The sequence below is a fragment of the Schistocerca gregaria genome, chromosome 1 (assembly GCF_023897955.1).
Source record: "Schistocerca gregaria isolate iqSchGreg1 chromosome 1, iqSchGreg1.2, whole genome shotgun sequence".
In the NCBI taxonomy this organism is placed as follows: domain Eukaryota; kingdom Metazoa; phylum Arthropoda; class Insecta; order Orthoptera; family Acrididae; genus Schistocerca; species Schistocerca gregaria.
In genome coordinates this window covers 8,896,794-8,917,521 of record NC_064920.1, presented here as the reverse complement: position 1 = coordinate 8,917,521, position 20,728 = coordinate 8,896,794, and the positions used below count along the sequence as shown (strand labels likewise).

Genomic DNA, 20,728 nt, shown 5'->3' with positions numbered 1-20,728 from the left:
TCAACTGAACAACAGCAGATAAAAGGACGGCCACTTCAAGCGGCACTTGTTTGCTTGAAGCACAGTGACACAGCCCCACCGCCACACACTGCCCCTAGTGGTCAGAGGGCACACACCTTACACAGACTAGGCACCTCCAATAGGCCTGTCGTTCTTCATTTAATGTCAACACAACTCTTACCTGCAAACTACTAGACGTATTGCTCAGAACGTTTGGACCCCTCTGGAACAACAACGGAATTCCGGAGAACGGTCAAATTGGTTCGCAGTGTCTTCAGTACAATATATGCCGCGAGCAAGTTGCTGGGCACTCAACAAAACCTACGCCGGCATCCGTCAGAACAAAACCGTGATAAATGAGGGCTGTCCTGACGGCAGGTTGTCGGTCTATAAGGGCAGCCGTGACCTCCTGAGGAACTCGGCCACCAGGCTCTTCTGAGCACTGGGCTGTAACAATTGTACTTAATATCAACGCGCCTCCTATAATCAAGCATCTATTAAAAAACGAAAACACTATTGAGACGATAATAAATCTCCTGTTTCCACAAAAATAGGCCCAAGTCCATTTTCATTTAGTTTATGAGAAAAATCGGTATAGTTTTTACTTTCAACTGCGGAATATAATTCGCACCTCATTATTTTGCGACATGCAACGAAGTGCACCGCCGACAGTTACAGATGATCAGCAGACACATGTCTATTCTGCGTAAAATCGGGAAAAAATCTTGCAGTATTTTGATGCGATAACTACTGATCACTGCAGAATGTCCTCGTTACTTCAAAACCGTCATCGGATAAAAGAAAAAGCGAGGATTAAAATCCGAAGAAAAAAACAGCAATGTTAAGCAATTTCTTACAGTTTGATGAACAAATTACACGATCTGAGAGAGTCTCTCGCGTTCAAACAAGTGTCTGTAAATAAACTGTCCTGCATGTGTGTATTACAACCATATCAGACACGTGAAATAACATCTAAAAATACAATCTTTCACGCCATCGGCTCAGATGTGTAAAAAAAAAAATCGATTTACGTTCGACAACAAGAAGCTATAATTCAAGAAAACGTGGCTGTTTTGTACGCTATGGCAGGTCCCGTTTTACCAATGTGATGCTATATCGTACTAGCATTTACGAAACAAATCGTGAGAGCCTGTGTAGGTGGGCGAAAAAATTCCGTTAAAAGATATCGCCGCAACGGAAAAAAAGATACGACTGTCAAGAATCATTCTGTGGTGCCCTAGCCATCTCTTCCACCCACCACTCAGTACATCATTGTTACCAAATTGATAGGCTAATTATTTCAATTGATCACGAGAGTCACTTTGCATGGTGAGTAATTACATGCACCAGGCAGGTCAAATGGGAATCCGTGGAGGAAAGGCGACGTTCCTCTCGTGAACACCACTGGGAACAGACATTTGACGCTGGCTCTACAGCGCAGGACCGTGCTATTAATACCACGGCCACAACGACTGTGTTACCGTCACCCTGTGTAAAATGCCATCTTGAGCCTACAGGGACACACGGGTCGCTGGTAGCGTTACGCGTTATGGCAACAATGGTGTCTGTGATTTGGAATCGAGTCTATCCATTCAACCACATCCTGTAGAGACGTCTTTTGATAATTACAGTCACTGGGTGAATCATATTCCTGCCACTCTTAATACCTCAAAACGAACCTATCTGCTAAGGACCCCATAAAGCAAAAACTCGAGCGCTGTTTTTTTTAGCCAGTCCCTCTGCATCTTGTAACTGTTCCTCAGACTCTGCCCCGCCTTCCCAGCAGCTTCGTCCACGTGATCGTCCAAATTTAAGTCTGACCTGAAAGGAAGTCGGCGAGTGTCATATCCGAGACCTTTTACACCCTGTGGTTAAACAAGACGAGCTGAGTTAATGCGACACTACGAGGTTTCGACCATTCAGTGGAAATTAGAACACGTCATCGTAGCTCCGCCGACCGTGTATAGTGTGTAGGGACAGTGCCAAAAGAAGTTTCCTCGGCAACACGTGGTAGTAAGAAAAACAGTACGAGCAGTTACAGTGATTTTTCTTGTTGGGAAAATTAGGAAGAGTCAACGTCGTGGAAGAAGGATGAGGATATTCCTAGTGCATACATCTCCATCCGCATACAGGTATTGCCGTCCGAAGGAGATTTGCGTCTCTCAGAGTGTCACCCAAACATTCTCTCCCACTTCGGTATTTTGTACCATCCAACAGAGAAAACCTATGATCTACAGAAACTCCATTAACGTCATCCGTTAGACAACCTTCTGACATATCGAAAACAAATACAGTCTGTGTGCCGGCGTTGACCATACGTGGCGATCCTGTCAAATATGCAGGTATTAGTTGGTTCATTGGAGCAGGCGGCTTGTGATCGAAGTCGCTTCCACAGACCGGTGTAAAGGTTCGTCACATGTACGGTAGGGAGGTCAGATCAGCGTTGCTGTTTCATACATTGTCTCTTTCTGCTGTAACACTCCAGGCAGTGCACGAATACAGCTTCACACACCGCCATCATTTTGTGTTTCCCCGCACGACTTCGTCGTCTCTGTCAGGTGGTAAACCGACATTAACACGTTTTCCATCCATTGGCTCCCACAGAAAACTCTACATCGTTTGGTGTAAATTATGCTGCTGCTACTTCCACAATATACACAGGATGATTGAATAAATAACAGAGGCGGTATTTCCTATCGAGAAAAAGAATGCGGAAGACATGGCGACATATGGAAGCAGGTACAGTTTTAGCGCGTTCTGGGCGGTTTCCAAACAGCTGCTTCAGGGTGACTCATGACCTCCACACTTAGAGCCGTCTTTCACAGTAACGTGGTAGCAGGTGCCTAGGTGTCCCATTTCGACTGGCCCGTCAAACTGCAGCCACGTATGCGGTCACTGTTTCGGTGCAGACCATCCTTGGAGGGTGTTGCTTCCAACAAGTGTTGCCAGTTAATCGTCAAGTGGCAATGAATGGCGTACCACTGGGCGGATGGCATAGAAAAGACGATGTCTGTTTACTGTAATAAGAACCACAGTTCCTAGTGCGATCAGTTTTAGCAATTTTACAAGTGTTTCTGTAAGTTCAACACCGACCAATAAGGCGGCAGCGTGCTTCTCAGTTTCTTTATCGTGGCTAAACCACCCCTCCACTACTTTGCGAGTACTATATACAACATTGCGAATGACTGCGCAGTAATACCATTCATTCATTGTCAATCCTCGAACATATATGTACCAAACTATACCAGACAGGGCCCTATACTGCATATTTCTAGTACCTCGATCACAGTGCGTTATTAACGATCATGATTGCCCATATTCCCCTCTTTCCCCATACACCTGGGGCTCATGGAGCATTCTCACATTCTTAGGATAAAGTTGTAGACTGAGAGATCTCCCCGCCTTGTCTTTGACCAACCCTCCCTGAAACTCTGTCACCGATTTAATTTGCAGTCGACCATAAGTAGGGGGCTATGGAGAACGAAGTCTCTCGGAGAACTGAGGACAACAAAGGGAAGATGTCATGAAGCTGCCATTTGGAAGACGGGACCTCAGCAGGTTAAAAACAGGGGTGACAAGGTTCGAGACTAATTTGAAGAAGTATCATATGAATGATGATGAATGCAGGCTGTACTCTGAACACTTGTCGGTCTGCAGTAACGTGCGCAAAACCTCTGACAAGGAAGACTCGCTTGCAGGGAATGTCGCTCCTGAGTATCGGAGTCATAAGTGTGTAATTCTCTGCAATCAATATTAGGCTGTAGTTTTATTACATTGTGTTTTAGTGTTCTTTGGACTCGGATTGATAACTCTAGTGAACATGTAGGTGGCGTGTGACAACTTGGACCCCCTAGTGTCCACGCCTGTCCCCGAAAGTGGCGATTATACAGAGGCACGGTGACACGTAGTATGTTAGCACCTCGATCCCTGCTCCTGTCAAATACTAGTCCACAGCTTTGACGACATGCCGATACAACAGGCGCCGCAAAACCCTCAGACGTTGGACGATCTTGAGATGACTACTGTGAGGTCTGGAACGGACGGTCGGAAACGAGTATTTCAGACTGAGCACAGTGTGGAATCAGCAATGAGTGCGAAGTGGAGTTTCATAGCTCGTCACTGGTAGTCGGTGGAGCTTCACTGGTCACAAGAAATTGAATACGGGCGTTTAATATACGGTGCACCAAGATGGAGGCGAACGAATGCACAGAAAAAAGAATCGCTTCAGGCGTGCTCCAAATTGGAAGAACTTAACTGTAGTGAATAGAAGAAACCATCAGAGTGTGTGTGGTGGTAAGATCCTATGGGACCAAACTGCTGAGGTCACTGGTCCTTAGGCTTGCACACTACTTAATCTAACTTTAACCTAGGCTAAGGACAACACACACACCCATGCCCGAGGGAGGACTCGAACCCCCGACGAGGGGAAGATTGGATAGGATTGTTTGGGGGAAGAGACCAAACAGCGAGGTCATCGGTCTCATCGGATTAGTTAGGGATGGGGAAGGAAGTCGGCCGTGCCCTTTCTAAGGAACCATCCCGGCATTTGCCTGGAGCGATTTAGGGAAATCACGGAAAACCTAAATCAGGATCGCCGGACGCGGGATTGAACCGTCGTCCTCCCGAATGCGAATCCAATGTGCTAACCACTGCGCCACCTCACTCGGTGACGAGGGGCAGAAGAATCCTACGACAAAATGGGTACCGTACAGCGACTGGAGAAAAATATGGAAACACCAATTACAACGCTTAATACGTTGTAAGTGAACAGTTGACATTCAAAACACCTGCCACTCTCTCGGAATGGATATGTAAAGATCCTCTGCAGTCTTCAATGGAATCGCCTCGCAGCCGTTGTGGTGCTGACAGGGTTTGCAAGTGCGACATTCAGTTCTGGAGCGAGTTTTTCCTCTGTTGTCGTCCTATCTTTCGTCACAATCCTATCTGACGACTGTCCGTCACGATCACGCGACACACACACACACACACACACACACACACACACACTTCCCTCCGCGTCGAGTATTACCGAATGACGCTTTTCCTCTACGCGATATAAATCGGCTATCTGGTGCCTCGGGGAACACTAAACACTTGGGCTTCCTCCATTGAGGAAGGACCCATCTAGGAACACCAACAATTCGTCCACTTGGAAATCACTTTAGTGGGACACAATGCAGTCACAGCTCCACGACCACGACTAACATTTGAAACGTTTCGAGGACACTGTACAGTCGGCCTCCGCGGTCGGAAACGGCGGCGCAACCTGCACGCCCGGCTGGCATCTGTATTTACGTCGAAGCACGCGCTTGTGGCGGCGTTCCCACACCTTTATCCGTCCTCGGTGTACTCTAGACCGCCGGTGAAGGCTGTGGCCAGGGAACTGGTGGGAGGGGGAGAGGTCACACTGGAGGGGCAGACGCAGGCTGTGCGCTACTCACTGCAGCTTGCCCTCGGCGGGCCCCGCCTTGAGCACGTCCGAGATGGCGATGGCCGGGTCTCCGTTGGCGAAGTGCGGGTTGTCGCGGCCGCCGGACACCGCGATGCCGAACCCGTAGCCGGGCACGCGCGTCAGCGTCACCTGCTGGAACTCCCAGGCGATGCGCTCGCCGCCCTGCAACACACACGTCGCCGGTTACACAAGATCGGTGCCAGTTCGGCTTCAGAAAAGGCATTTGTATTGAAGAGGCATTTAACGACAACAGCAATATTAAGCAACATCACGGGAGTTACGGATAGCTTCCCCCAGTGTCCATACTACAGCTTCAGATTACTCTAGCGGCAGAGTTCAGGAATGGTCAGATGGTACACACAAAAGTAATAAAGAATTACCGAAGGGTACCCACAGCAGTCGATTTGTCGGCCAGTATTTTGGGATTTCGCAGTCGGTTCTACGTCGTGCCACCTGGAAAAACATGACCGAGTCGATGCATGGTGGCGTATGCCGACGATGTCTCCTCTGTGGCATCGGGTAATTCGAAAGAGCTCATCGGGTCACGATTGTCGTACCGGTTCTCTCCCGAAGGCGTTTAAACAGCAGACTAGCCGTAGTCGCACAGAAAATCATATACGGTCAACTTTCATTACGTAGAAAGTCTACAGCTAAATTGGGCAGCAACGCCGTCACCAGACAAACAGTCACGCGATATCTCGGACTCCGACTCGACGAAAAACGTAACTTTGTACAACACATTCAGACAATCGGCACAAAGCAAACAACATTATGCACTAAACTGCCGCGACAGCAAATTACTAGTACGCACTGAGAACCTATCGTGGTGGCATTTTCGTGTCCGACACTGGCTACGCAGCAACGACCTGGGTGCACACGGAACGGCCAAATCCTGCGACGTGCACAGAAGGGTGTGAACTCCTCAGACCCACCGGGGTCTTCGGCACTTATCGTTTCACTCGTTGTCGCCGGAATCTAACCGGTAGGAATTACGGTAATATGTCATGCAGCGTGACCCTAGTTCCGTAAAGTGGGTTTGGGGAAAGCCCACCAAATATTAGGCGAAAGGTTAGTGGTCGAGACGTAACTCCTCAACTGCCAAGTGGCAGAACAACTGGGACGACGAAACAGGAGGAAGCAGTCTGCCGACTACACCCGTGCATACAGCGCTCGGCGCACGGCGCTCGGCGCTCGGCGCTCTCAACCCCAGCCGGGGCACGTTGTGTTACCCGATACGGCCCACATCCAGCTTACCTGTACAGGCTTTACACTAAACACAATGACAACGACATTGTCACTGCGGCTCACGGCTATAATGGAATTGCGGAACCAATAATGGCTGACCAACCACTATACGAACTTACAAGAAGTAATAAATGGTGAACAATAGTAGACAATGTTGTTAAAACCACTTCCTAACACGAAGAAGAAAAATTTACCAGGGTATGGCTATTACAAAACCCTGGCCCCCATCCACACAGCATCGCCACAGGAGTGTCAACACGAATAACGAAGTGTGAGCGAGTGCATCTAGTGTTATGACACATGTCATGCGGGTGTTGCGTCACAGAATGCACGAGTACAGCAACGATCGTAGTCCGTAAGGTTTCCCAAGGCTCTTCCCAAACACAAAAAAATTATAAAAACTAACGGTAACGTAATTCGATGCCTTTCCAGACCTTATCCACATTTATATATAAATGCACTACTGTAGGTATAGATACACAATAACTTCACGAATATATATATATATATATATATATATATATATATATATATATATATATATATATATATATATATATATATATTTCTTCGCTATCATTCAATTATTATTATCACGAATACCATCATCTCCACTGTTATTATTATTATTATCGTTATTATTATTGACATTAATTTTATTGTTCTTGTTGTTGTTACCGTCGTCTTCTGATCTTACGTAGCTCTCCACGCTAGCCTGTTCTGACCGAGTCTGTACATTGCTGTATAACTTTTTCGAGCACCTGATCCTGCTCACTGTTGGCCAACCTCAGTTTCTGCTTACAACGTCTACCCCACTCCACTACCAAACCGATTATTTGTTGATGCCTCAGGCTGTGTCCTGTCAACCGATCGCTTCTTTTAGTCCGTTTTCGCAGCAACATTCTTTTCTCACCGATTCGATTCAGTACTTAACCGATACACCCAACAAATCTTTAGCATTCTTCTATGCCGCCACATTTGAAAAGCTTGTATTCTGTTCGTGTCTGGTCTGCTGATCGTCCACGATTGACTTGCGACAAACACTTTCAGAAAAAACTCCGTGACATTTACATTTGTGTAGCACGTTAAAGTATTCCTTTTTTTGTTTCCAAAAGTTGGAACTGATATCCATAAATGAAAAACAAGCAAAATAACGGCCCTCAAACGGAAATTTCCTGCACTTTCGGACATAGTAACAGACGAACAAGCAATGGAACAGGTGTCACACTTTCAGCTCTTAGGCTTTGCTATAACGACGTCATTAATAAACGACAAATGTCTTGCGACACAATACGTAGTACACACAAAACAAGAACACAGTCGTCTGAAGCGAAATTTTTGTGGAAAGTATTACAACAGAGAGCCAATACAACAGAACTTAACATACACAGTGATTCAGTTGCCCCTACGGCTGACGTTTTATGCAGCCCGCAATGTCACAGTTGGCCTTCATAAACTACGCACGAGATTTTCATATTCTGTCGCTCGCTACGCGCAAACTGTTAATGCTACGGAAAAAATGAACAGGACCTTTTGAACGAAATTTAATGCAGTTAAATTTTGTAGCGCTATACGTTGTCGCTAGAGGTCGTAGTTTCCGAGTTATTCGAGAAAAACGTACAGAGATGACCTTCAAACTTTTCGCCGCTTCCACGCACAGTCACTATCGGTCAGGATTTCTATAGTGATGGTCATGGCGCTCCCCTCTACCACACCACAAATATTTGCGACTTGACGAATTATTTCGCACATTCGATCTTTTCTGGTCTTCACTGATTGGCCTTATTACGTCACCGGCTTTCTCGAGCACTTACAAATTGTGAAATTTTAACACCATAAAATAAGCAATTACATCGTTGTATTCGTCAGGCCTTCTGACTAGGAAACTACTGTGTTCGTAAGCGTTAAATTTGGATAGAACTGTCAATGCAATTAGGTTTAACGTAACGTTTACAGAAGTAGCTTATCGTTCTTTGTCCCCTTGGGCACGTTCAAATTAATAATGTTAACAAAGTAGCCGACTGTGCTGGTGTCGTGATAGCCGAATCAATGGACGCCGATAAAGTTCGAACGTCGGAAATGGTTCGGGCAGTCGGTAATCTTTGTACAGAGCAGGGAGTGCGACGAGCAACGTTCTTGCAAACCTGACTGGTCAGAGACGGGTGTGGTGTAGAGGTGCTTTTGAAGGTCACTTTTGTAAATTTTTCTCGAATAACTCTAAAAACGGGGCATACGGCGCAAAACGTATCCTAGTGCACAATATAGCTATATTAAATATCCTCCATAAAGGCCTTGCTCGTTTTTTTTAAAATAAGACTAGCGGGCGAGAGAAAATTAAAATTTTGCTCGTGGTTTATGAAGGGCACAACATTGTAACATTGTGGGTTGCTTAAAAAGACACTGCAGGGGCAGCTGAATCAACTTGTATACTATACCAATAGAAAAAAGAGCAAGGATGAATGAAAACAGGTACGGCGTAATGCCGAAAGAGAGCACAGTTAAAAAGATAATCAATAATGTAATTGAGCTAGCTTCTACTAGAGAGATTCCACTGTGCATTACGGTGGTGCGGACTTGAGGGATGCAGTGACTGTTGGAACAGACGCCGAGGCGGCAAACTGAATGTGTGGAGACGGCTGCAAGCCGCCCAGCCTGACACAGGCCTGCCGAGTGCCTTGAGAACGGACCCCGTTTGTTCGGGGCGCGGCAAAGTCAGCATTCGTCAATGGCGGCCGCCGGCCGGTGTGCTCTGGATCGCCCCCCCCCCCCCCCCCCCCCTCGCGATGCACGCTTTGCACGCCACTTTAGAATGACCTCGAGATGGCATACTGACGTACTGAAGAGCGTGTTTGTTGTCCCGCTCAGAACTACAGTCGCATCTCGCCCTTCCTAACTACACTGAGAATCGCAGATTACTTTGATCCGTACTACACAGGTTTGGCTGCATGGAGCGATTTCCCTTGGTGAAGAGAACATTCGGAAAAAGCTTTCCGGTAAGAAAATAAATAAATATAAGTAAAAGACCGATAAATATGTATGTAAGACGAGAGCCAGCTGGGCACTTTGTGTGGGAGAAATAAATGTTCCTCACTCGTATCGGAGGGGCTACTTTCGGAATTGAAACAATGATACAAGTCCGTGACGCACAGCGCCTATCTTTTAACGATTGGCACTGGAGTTCAATGTAACTCCTGTTCATAAAAAAGAACAGAACACCTTCAACGACTAGGGATAGGACGCTCATATTCACAGAACGTGTGCATTACTATGTTCAGTCACCTCGGTTTAGCATGTGTCCCGTTGCCTAGTAGGCACAGGGTCCGCCATGGGCCCTGATAACTTGTTCCACGAGTGGTGTCCTGTGCCGCACTCATCTACTCCGAAGTTCATCCCTGGTGACTGGCACCGGACCACAGCACTCGACCCGTCGTCTCACCAGACGCCACGCATTTTCGATTGGCAATTGGTGGTGATCTGGCGGGCCAGAGCAAAAGGGTGACATCCTGTGACACCAAGAGTGCACGTGTTCGTGCAGAAACACGCTGTCGTGCACGGACTTGCCGAAAAATTGTGTGTGGGATGTTGTGCAGAAAGTGTTTGGCTGCGGGTCGCAGGATGTCATTCGCGCAGGTCACACAGGTCACAGTGCCCTGGATATGCACCAGCTGTGACCTGTGTGACTCTACACCACAAGGCCTCCAGTCGGTACTGTGTGTCTGACGCAAATGCAGTCACTGTGATGCCGCTCCCCCTGTCCGCGGCGAATCAAAATCGGCCGTCATTTAAAAAAAAAAAAATGGCTCAAAAGGCTCTGAGCACTATGCGACTTGACATCTTAGGTCATCAGTCCCCTAGAACTTGGAACTACTTAAAACTAACTAACCTAAGGAAATCATACACATCCATGACTGAGGCAGGATTCGAACCTGCGACCGTAGCAGTCCCGCGGTTCCGGACTGCAGCGCCTAGAACCGCACGTCTACCGCGGCCGGCGTCATTTTCAAACAAAGAGAACACTGTTTGATGCCATTCCTGTGGCGAGCGACAACGTTCCTTACACCATTGTCGTCTGAACATGTTTCTACACGTTCGTCAAAGGTAGGTGGAGAAGTGGACGCCGCGCACGTAACCCATGCCGCAATAAACAGCGACGGACTGTCACCTCTGATAGTGTACAGTGGGTTACGCTGCTCCACTGTTGCGCCAGAGTCGAGGACGACGCAGAGCTATCCTGCGACGCCGTTCGGATAAGGGTGGTCTGGGTGGTGCAGGCTGACCCATCCCGTTCTGTTCTACGGCCTTCCGTGAACCGTTCTGCAGACACCCGTTGCACTGCCGAAACACTTCGTCCCACATTTCCCCGGTGGATGCATAACATTCTCTCATGCCAATAATACGCCCCCTTTCGATCCCACTGATTTGACAGGAAGGTTTGCGTATACGTCTTTGAGGGACGCTGCACGTCAGCTCAAGGCACACTGATCCAATATCTTCGGTTTATAGGAACAGTGAGAGTCGCAGGCACATTTTACCGGTAAGTGGTGTTCAGCCGCGATATTGATGTTCACCTCGAACCCGTAGGCCGACACGGTTCAAACGCTAATCGTTTCTGCAGAACACACTAATGTACACTTCCTGTGAATATGAACGACCTATCTCTACTAGTTCCAGGTGTTCTTTTTTTTCTGAACACGAAACAGACGACTGTGATGTTTTTCACTATTTGGTATTCGCTATTAATTGTAGGCCGTAGAAATTTCTCGTGAAAATTAAGTTTGCACCTGTTCAGAATTACCTGCCTCAGCAGCCGGACATCTCCAGCACTTCCGCCCAGCTGCAGAATCGGGTACGGGGAAGGCGTACACTTCGGCGAGCGGCCGGGTAAGGTAAAAACGATGGCTACCTCGGCTTACCGCAGAACGAGGAGACATTTCCACTGACAGACACTGCCCACAATTGGCTTTCGTGATGCACTGGTGTACGTGCCACTGCACAATGGCCGTCGCAGGATGCAGAACGAACTTCCGTATAACTGGGCAACGGGGATGGAGCTGGAAAGGAAACCAACCCTCATTCTGCTTCTTAATAGGTCGCAGTCCACAAAGGGGCTGTATAAATCCTGACGTCTGTCGGAGGGTGTGAAATAACAGCCTTCGAGACAAGTAGAGAAGTCGAGCAGCTCAAGTCTGTCCAGAGGAGTTGGACGGAAGTTTTACAGAGGGAGGCAGGGGGCCGCAGCAGCACAGCGCTCGCCTCGGCTCCGCGGCCACCGCTGGCCGCAAGCCGTCTGGTTAAAATCGCTTGTCGGCTCACTCTACACGGACCGGAGCCGGTTTCCTCAAACACAGCGCTCAGCGTCAGGGCCGAACTATTCACCGTTGCCAAACTGACACAAACAAAAGCTCACTTCGCTTCCAATTCCTCGTGCGGCTTCCTCGATGTGTGTCCGCAGCTCGTGGTCGTGCGGTAGCGTTCTCGCTTCCCGCGCCCGGGTTCGATTCCCGGCGGGGTCAGGGATTTTCTCTGCCTCGTGATGACTGGGTGTTGTGTGATGTCCTTAGGTTAGTTAGGTTTAAGTAGCTCTAAGTTCTAGGGGACTGATGACCATAGATGTTAAGTCCCATAGTGTTCAGAGCCATTTTTTGAACCTAGATGTGTTTGGATGGCGAATACTGGGGATCTTCCTTCTACGTTAGGGTGTCCATTCGTCCCGTTTTTCCCGGGACAGTCCCGTTTTTTACCTAAATGTCCCGCTGTCCCGAAAGTTTGTTTGGGGACGCTCAAATGACCCGTTTTTTATGATTCCGCTTGGCTAGAGTATTTTACGCTACTGGTTGTTTGACTTGCTATTAACTGCGCAGTTATTTACGCTAGGAAGCGTGTGATGACTTTCAGCATACCCCAGACATGTACCGAACTGTCAAAAATCGCAAGTAATTTTAAACGCACTATAGATTACGAATAACAACGAAGATTCTTCTCTTCTAAATCGATCCAATGAATCCGTCCTTTCGGCCCAGAGATACTCTACACCACTGATACCTCCTCGATTCATTTCTGTAATGACTGATACATCGAATCAACTGGATTTGAAGTTGGTTCCTCTCCTTATCAGGTACTTTCACCCTGAAAGTGGCATCACGGTGAAAGTGCTCGAATTCGTTAATTTATCTGGAGAAACGTCCGATTTATTTCAGAATTACGTGCTGGAAATATGATCTTGAGGGAAAGGTGTTGCAGTTTCTGCAGACAACACAAACACCAATTTTGGTGGTAAGCATAGGAAAGGGAAAAAAAAAACCAATTTGTTCTATAAACTGCGACAGAACACAGTGAATAATATAGTAGGTGTTGGCTGTCCAGCACATGTGGTGCACAATTCCTTACAAACTGGCTCAGATTGCCCACCCATCGACTGCCAATTAATAGTAAACAAAATCTACCAACATTTCCACATAAATACGGTAAGGGTTAAATCTCTGAAGTCATTCTGTAAGTCTACTGAAACTAATACAAAACTGTACTCGGGCACAGCAAGACAAGGTGGCTATCTCTGCTACCAGCATTGGAAAGAATTGTAGAGATATTTCCTGCTTTGAAATCATCATTTCCCTTGATAAGTGCCCTGTTATCCTTAAACAATTCTTTGATAACCCTGTGTCTATAGTTCTTCTACATTTTCTTGTTAGCCAGCTGAAACCTTTCTCCACAACAATTAAATGTACTGAGAAATTAGAAATCACAGTAGTGGAAGTTTATCAAGAAATAAATTATTCGGAAAATTACAATGAAGAAAATCTGAAAGATGTCTCACATCCTTTGTACATGAGAATCTAAGAAAGCTGGAAGAAGAGGGTGAAATTACTGTAGAACAATTTCATATTTATGTTGACATCTTCTATGACTCTTGCATTGAGTATATTAAAGAATGGTCTTTACCATTTCTCACACCTTTTAAAGCATTTGAGTGAGTTAATACTGAAAAGGAGCAGCTGCAGTGGAAGGATATTCAAGACTGTTGTGGTTCTGTTAAATGTATTGTACCAAATTTTCCTCTCGATGAAGACGAACTATTCGATGAATTTTCATGTGCACAGAGCTTCATAAGAAGTGAAGAAGGAGACAAAGAAAGTGTTTGTGTAATGTGGTGTAAAATATTGGCTTATTACAAAAGTAAAAACATTAACATGAAAAACATGATTCATTTGGTGGAGTTTTGTCAGGCAATTCCTGGGTCAAATGCTGCTGTCGAACGTGTGTTTTCCTTACTGAACTCTTTGTGGTTCAAATGGCTCTGAGCACTATGGGACTTAACTTCTGAGGTCATCAGTCCCCTAGAACTTAGAACTACTTAAACCTAACTAACCTAAGGACATCATACAACACCCAGCCATCACGAGGCAGAGGTAATCCCTGACCCCGCCGGGAATCGAACCCGGGAACCCGGGCGTGGGAAGCGAGAACGCTACCACACGACCACGAGATGCGGGCGAACTCTTTGTGGTCAGATGAAAACAACAGAATGAATGTTGAAACAGTGACGGCCTTGCTCATTGTAAAAACACACTTTAATGGTGTATCGCGTACTGACTTTTATGATGCATTTTCAAACGAAAATGCACTTCTTGACAAAGTACATAAAAGTGAAAAGTACGGTAATAGTGTGGCAGAATAATTGTAAAAAGTTATTTGGGATCATCTGAGTGCACGTTGAAAAGGTAAACTTGTATGTGTATTAAATTTAGTCAGTACAATATTTATGTCCCGTGTTTTTTTCTTCATTGTCCCAGGTTTTTCTCTAATTTATTTTCAATGTCCCATTTTTCAACGAAAATGAAATGGACACCCTATTCTACACTGAAGTGACAGAGGTCACGGGAGAACGATGTGCACGCGCACAATATATAAAGGGGCTGCTCATCGGCGGAACTGCCGATTGTGGTTCGTGTGAAAAGGTATCCGAAGTGATTATGGCCACGCGACGGAAGTAACAGACTTCGAACGCGGAATCATGGTTGGAGATCGACGCACGGGACAATCTATTTCGGATACTGGCAGAAGTAAGCTGTGAGGACCTGGCGTCAGTCGTGCTTGGGTAGCTCAGTTGGTAGAGCACATGCCCGCGAAAGGCAAAGGTCCCGAGTTCGAGTCTCGGTCCGGCACACAGTTTTAATCTGCCAGGAAGTTTCATATCAGCGCACACTCCGCTGCAGACTGAAAATCTCATTCTATTTCCGATATCGCTAGCGAATTCAATATTCCGCGATACACAGAGTCATGAGCGTGCCCGGATTACCAGATTTTAGACATTACCTCGCTCCGCAGACAACGGTCTGCCATCACTTAACGAGCGAGAACAGCGGTGTTTACATAGAGCGATCAGTGATAGCAGACGAGCGACACTGCGTGAAATAAACCATAGAAATCAACGTGTCCGTTAGGAGAGTGGCGAAATTTGGCATTAATGGCCGATGGCAGGGCGACCGAGGCGAGCAGCAGCACACCGGCTCCGCTTTCAGCGCCTCTCCTGGTGTGGTGACCACGTCGGTTGGGCCCTAGGCGAGTGGAAAACTGTGGCGGTCAGGCGAGTCCCGAGAGCTGGCGGTAGGGTGCGAGCACGGCGCAGACCCAACGATGCCGTCAACCCAAGTTGTGCAAGCTGGTGGTGCTGGCTCCGTAATGGTGCGTGCTTTGTTTCCGTGGTCCACATGAAGCGACCGTTGACTGCAAATGGTTACGCTCATCTACTTGCAGATCATCTGCAGCCATTCGTGGACTTGACGTTCTAATACAAAGATGTCGTGTCACCGGCCGCTATTGTTCGCGGTTGGTTTCAAGGACATTTGGGACAATTCCAGCAATTGATTTGGCCAGCCAGATGGCCCAACATGAATCACATAGACCATTTACGGGACGTAATCGAGATGTCAGCTGGAGCACAAAAATCCTGCACAGGCAACACTTCCACAATTATGGACGGCTACGTGGCACGGTTCAGTATTTCTGCAGGGGTCTCCCAAAGACTTGCTGGATTCGTACCCCGTCGAGCTGCTGTACAAAGCCGGGGAAAAGGAGGTCCGACATGATATGTAGAGGTATGCCCTGACTTAACAACGACAACACACACACACACACACACACACACACACACGCACACACACACACAACGCTGGTAAGGAAATACGCAGGTTTCATACACAGCACTAGCCGAAAGCGATAATTTACAGTTTGATTTTAGCGCTCAAACTGAAAATTTATCGCCGTGAACAAAGCGGACATGATCAACACTTCTCCCGCAGGTTGTTGCCTGCCGTTTTATCGGATACATTGCACACCACATCATGGTGTTGTCGTTAGTTTAGCACACGAGTTTGTATTTAGGGCTAGCAAACATACCGTCTGGTCAGTTGAAATCAGCCATCGACAGCGCATTTCGCGTTCCTGTCACACTTCACGGTAGCAGCTGCCAACGACGCCCCGTATTCCACGTACGCAAGTAACAGCACCTGTGACGTGACCCGCCGGCTTTGTGTGTCGCCTACAACCGAGGGTCAGCCGGCATCCGACCTGCCAGCACTGAACTGCAAGTGACAGGCGTTAGGTGACAAGTAACGTTAACAAGCGTACTCGTATGATGGACCTAAGTTAAGCTGGAAAAATGATGATTTTAAACCGCTTTTGACTGATTGGAGGAGGGTGCCATGTGAGTGAAAATCGTATTATTAATGGTTTTGGGGGAAATTTGCTAACTCTAATCGACAAACAACTTGCGAGCCACCAGGCACCTCCGAGTCGCGGCGGGTGCAGTTACCGCATACCACGCGCAGACACGAGAAGACAACCAAGTCACTTAGTCGGTCCTTCGTCTACATTCACAGCAAACTAGTGATAAGGGACGTAGACTGCAGTACTTCCTCCTTGACATAAGGGAGCGGTTGAGAATCCCAGCCGCAGTATGGTACATTTCTTAACCGGACACGGACCTTATCCCACGCACTTAAACCGCGTGAGTCTGAGGGAGACACCTACAGGCACATGCGGGGAAGAAGATTCCCCAGAACACACTGTCTTTTGCTGCGGGCAATACGCGAACAATAGACATACACTACACTTAGACTACACAGATACAGACATAGATATACAAACAGCAATAAGAGACGAAGAACAATGGGCTCAATTAAACGCACTGACAAACAGTATTTCAGAAACAACACATGAAGAGTATATGCGGACACATCACAGACATGTCTATGTGCAGAGTACAGAAATCTCCAAACGGTGGACAGAGATACCCTCAGTGACGGCGAAAATAGTGACAATGCGGAGGAACAGGAGGAGGAAGCCGAGATGTGACAGTAAATAAGTGTAATGTGCTGGCGATCTAGCCAAGAAATCACCGAATGCTGTATATGGATGGGCACCTAAAGTAGTTATAGGATAAGCAATATTATTTCTCAACTAATAACCATTTGTGTGTGTGTGTGTGTGTGTGTGTGTGTGTGTGTGTGTGTGTGTGTGTGTGTGACTGGCGGTCAACGGCTCGAAGAAACCATTCCGAGATTTTCACCGTCAATCACGGTCGGTGATGGTACTAGCAAATCTCTCCTCTATCCTATCTTCTTTTTATATTCTTCTTAAAAAACAACAAAATTTTATTTATGTTTCAATCTTAAATTATTGTTATTTTGAAAAGTATCATTCTTTGTAAATGTTGTAGATAAAAGAAAAGAAAAGAAAACTGTAAAAAAATGAAAAACTAAAATTGTAAGATGTACGACCTGTTTTAAACATCAGGGAACAGGTCTATAATTTGGCAATAAATAAAAAAAAATACACTGCAGACTAACGATTTTATATTTGTGTCACGATAAGCCAATTGCAGTTGTTATTAACGTTCGTTCACAGACTGTTAGAATATAATTACGATGAATCGCGGTGCTCTTTATATTATTGAAAGAGTACATAATTTCTCGCTGATGCAGCAATCAGTCGCTTCCTTTACAAAATAAACTGAAATCAAAGAGTTCTGAGTGTGAGATGCGCTTGCGTTGGTGTAACTGTGTGCGTATGTGTGCCTATTGCTGACGAAGGCCTTAACATCCGAAAACTTTAATTGTGAGGGGCTTTTTGTTGTGCCTATCTGCGACTCAGCATCTCCGCTATATGGTGAGTAGCAACTTTCCTTCTCACAATTCTTTTGCGAAGTCTACAATTTCTTTTAAAACATTCATTTTTTTGTATTCCTCGCTTTAATCGTTTAGTGTTCTTTCGAGCTTAGCGGAGACTGGAGCGTAGCAACATCACCAATGGCAGTCAGATACGTATTCTAGGACCATAGTTACCTATACTCCCATAGATACAATGCAAGTCGTTATTTAACGTTGCTATTACAAATCAAGTAAAGTACTGGGTAGATTTATTTCCAACTTTTACACAATACTCTAACGAACATTCCCATGGACATATGCTATGTATTTTTAATGTATATACAGTACATAAATATATATGTAATACAACAAGGATAAACGTTGTTAGCAAAAATCTCGAAAAGTTCTTGACCAATTTACTTCAAATTTTTACACTCTACTCTAATCAAGAGATAGGCTATAAATTTTTAATATAAATAATATATGAATAAATAGGTAATATAGAAATGTTAGCAAAAATCTCGAATAGTTCTTCAGGGAATTACTTCAAATTTTTACACTATACTCTCATAAACGTTCAGACGTATGTAGGCTACATACTTTTTTCTTTAACGACAATGTATAGCTTTTCTGTTCAAACTGACTAGAACTGTGCTGTGAAAACATGCAGTTGCGTTTGCCTTTCCACGGACAGTTTCGGCTACTACAGAAAGGCATGTAAACCATTTGACAAATTGCTTTATCCCACGTACAGAGTGTTCCAAGAGCTGCAGCAACATGCTTGCAGGGATTGCAGAGGGTATCTTGAGGAACAAATCGAGGATAGGGACACGTGTCCGGAAACGATGTCCAACGGCTCTACAAAGCGTCGGAGTTACGGGAGCCGACGCCTGCCACTAGACCATCCCTCGGGCAGGAAGCGTGACTTTGGACGCTGACGAACTGTAGGCGGAATGATGTTTGTTATTCACTGATCGCGACTGATTACCACGAACGCTGATGGAGGAGATGGAGCTAGCTGCTGCGTACACAGGCGATATCTCTTACGAATGCGATGCTCTGTGGATGACGATTTCGGTCACGGCTCTCAATATGCAGTACATTTTTCTCCGGTACTCTGTTTCATTAAACAGGAGATTTTTAGAGGGTTCCAGGAGAAAAATAAACGCATTCATAGGAGACGAAGCCTCTCTACGCAGTAGCTAGCTCGAGCTTCTATTGGCGACCGTTGCACTCAGTGGCGATCAGTGAATAACAAACAACATGGCGGGACGTCTCACCTACGGCAAAGAAAGTCACGTTTGCTGCCGAAGGGGTGGTGTAGGGGCAGGTGCCGGCCCCTGTGCTTTCGACGCTCTGCAATGTCGTTGGATGACATTTGCGAACACGGGTTCCTATCCTAGATTTGTTTTTCAAGACACCCTCTGCAATCCCTGTAAGTCTGTCGCAACTATTCCGGAACATCCTCTAAATCTTCCTCTCTCTCTCTCTCTCTCTCTCTCTCTCTCTCTCTCTCTCTCTCTATATATATATATATATATATATATATATATATATATATATATATAATGACCGCACGCTGCTGCTAGTTTCCTCCTCCACTTTATTCTGTCCATTGCTGCTATCCGCCACCCGTCCACACCTATTGATATTCGGTTTAAATCTTCATGGAGTGCATCCCTGGCGGTCTCTTTCCCGTAGGTGTGAAATCCAAGAGCTTCCGAGGCCATCTGTGATCCTCCATCCGGGCCACATTGCCGGCCCACTGCATTCGTTTGGCTTTGACAGCTCCTGCTATGTTGGGCTGCTGGTATATTTCCTCAAGCTCGTGGTTGTATCTGATCCTCCATTCCCCTGTATCTGCATCCAGAACCCGACCGAAGCTCTTCCAAAGCACTTTTCTCTCAAAAACAAGGAGCTTGTGGGGAAGTTCTGTTTCCGGATACTCCATGTCTCACAGCCATATAGGACAACAGCTGGATCATGGTTTTGTACAGTCGAATCTTGAACTGTCTGGAGAGATATCTGGACCGAAGCAGTGTGCTAGCCTGTGGTAAGATCGGTTTCCTGCTTGTATTCTGTCATTGATCTCTGCTTCACATGACGAGTTCTCAGTGAAAAGTGCCCCTAGGTATTTGAATTCTTGCACTCTCTTGTAGGACTGGCCCCCAACCTGCGGTAATTGTAGATGACCTGCAGTCTGACAATGAACACGCGTCGTAACGAGGTACTCTGTCTTGGTTTTGTTTATGTTTAGCCCAAATTTGCTGGCAGCCTCCTTTAGTGCTTTGGTCATTTCCTCCAGCTCCTCTTCCGACCTGGAGAGTAAACAGACGTCGTCTGCATAGGCTAAGTATGCCAGTCTCTTTCCTTCGATTTCAATCTCTTCGTTCTCTTGGAAGGTCTCGCGTACGGTCTTCTCGAGGGCAAAGTTGAACAGGATAGGGGACAACCCATCTCCTTGCCTGAGTCCTGTCACAATTTCAAATTCATCAGTTACGCGCTTTCCCCTTTGCACGTGTTTCGTTCAGACACATCTTTATCAGACTGATGAGTTTCTCTGCCAAACTCCCTTAAACAGTTGAGCAGGCTCTTGGCATGTATGCAACCATAGGCCTTCTTAAAATCAACGAAAACAATATGCAAATCTTTACCATATTCACCCAGTTTCTCAGTGAACTCCCGGAGACTGAAGATGCGATCTACTGTTGAGCGTCCTGGCCGGATACCTCCCTAGTACTCCCCAATCACCGATTCTGCCACTGGCTGAATTCTATGTATGAGGCAATTGGACAGGATCTTATAGCAGACGTTAAGTAGGGCGATTCCTCGATAGTTGTCACATTTCAGTTTGTCGCTCTTCTTATGTATTGGACAAATCAGA

At 46.2% G+C, this 20,728-nt stretch overlaps 1 protein-coding gene across 14 annotated transcripts in view; it reads right to left on the bottom strand.

Annotated features, from left to right (window-relative positions):
* LOC126320910 (tight junction protein ZO-1) overlaps positions 1-20,728 on the bottom strand; it is an 839,027-nt gene that overhangs the window by 354,664 nt on the left and 463,635 nt on the right. For all 14 annotated transcript variants that reach the window (XR_007558731.1, XR_007558696.1, XM_049994135.1 and 11 more), the window contains exon 2: positions 5,442-5,614. Coding sequence is in view for 12 of the 14 variants with exons in the window: in XM_049994135.1 (XP_049850092.1) it covers positions 5,442-5,614 (173 nt within the window). In the remaining 2 variants the exon portion in view is untranslated. The remainder of the gene's footprint in view (positions 1-5,441; positions 5,615-20,728) is intronic.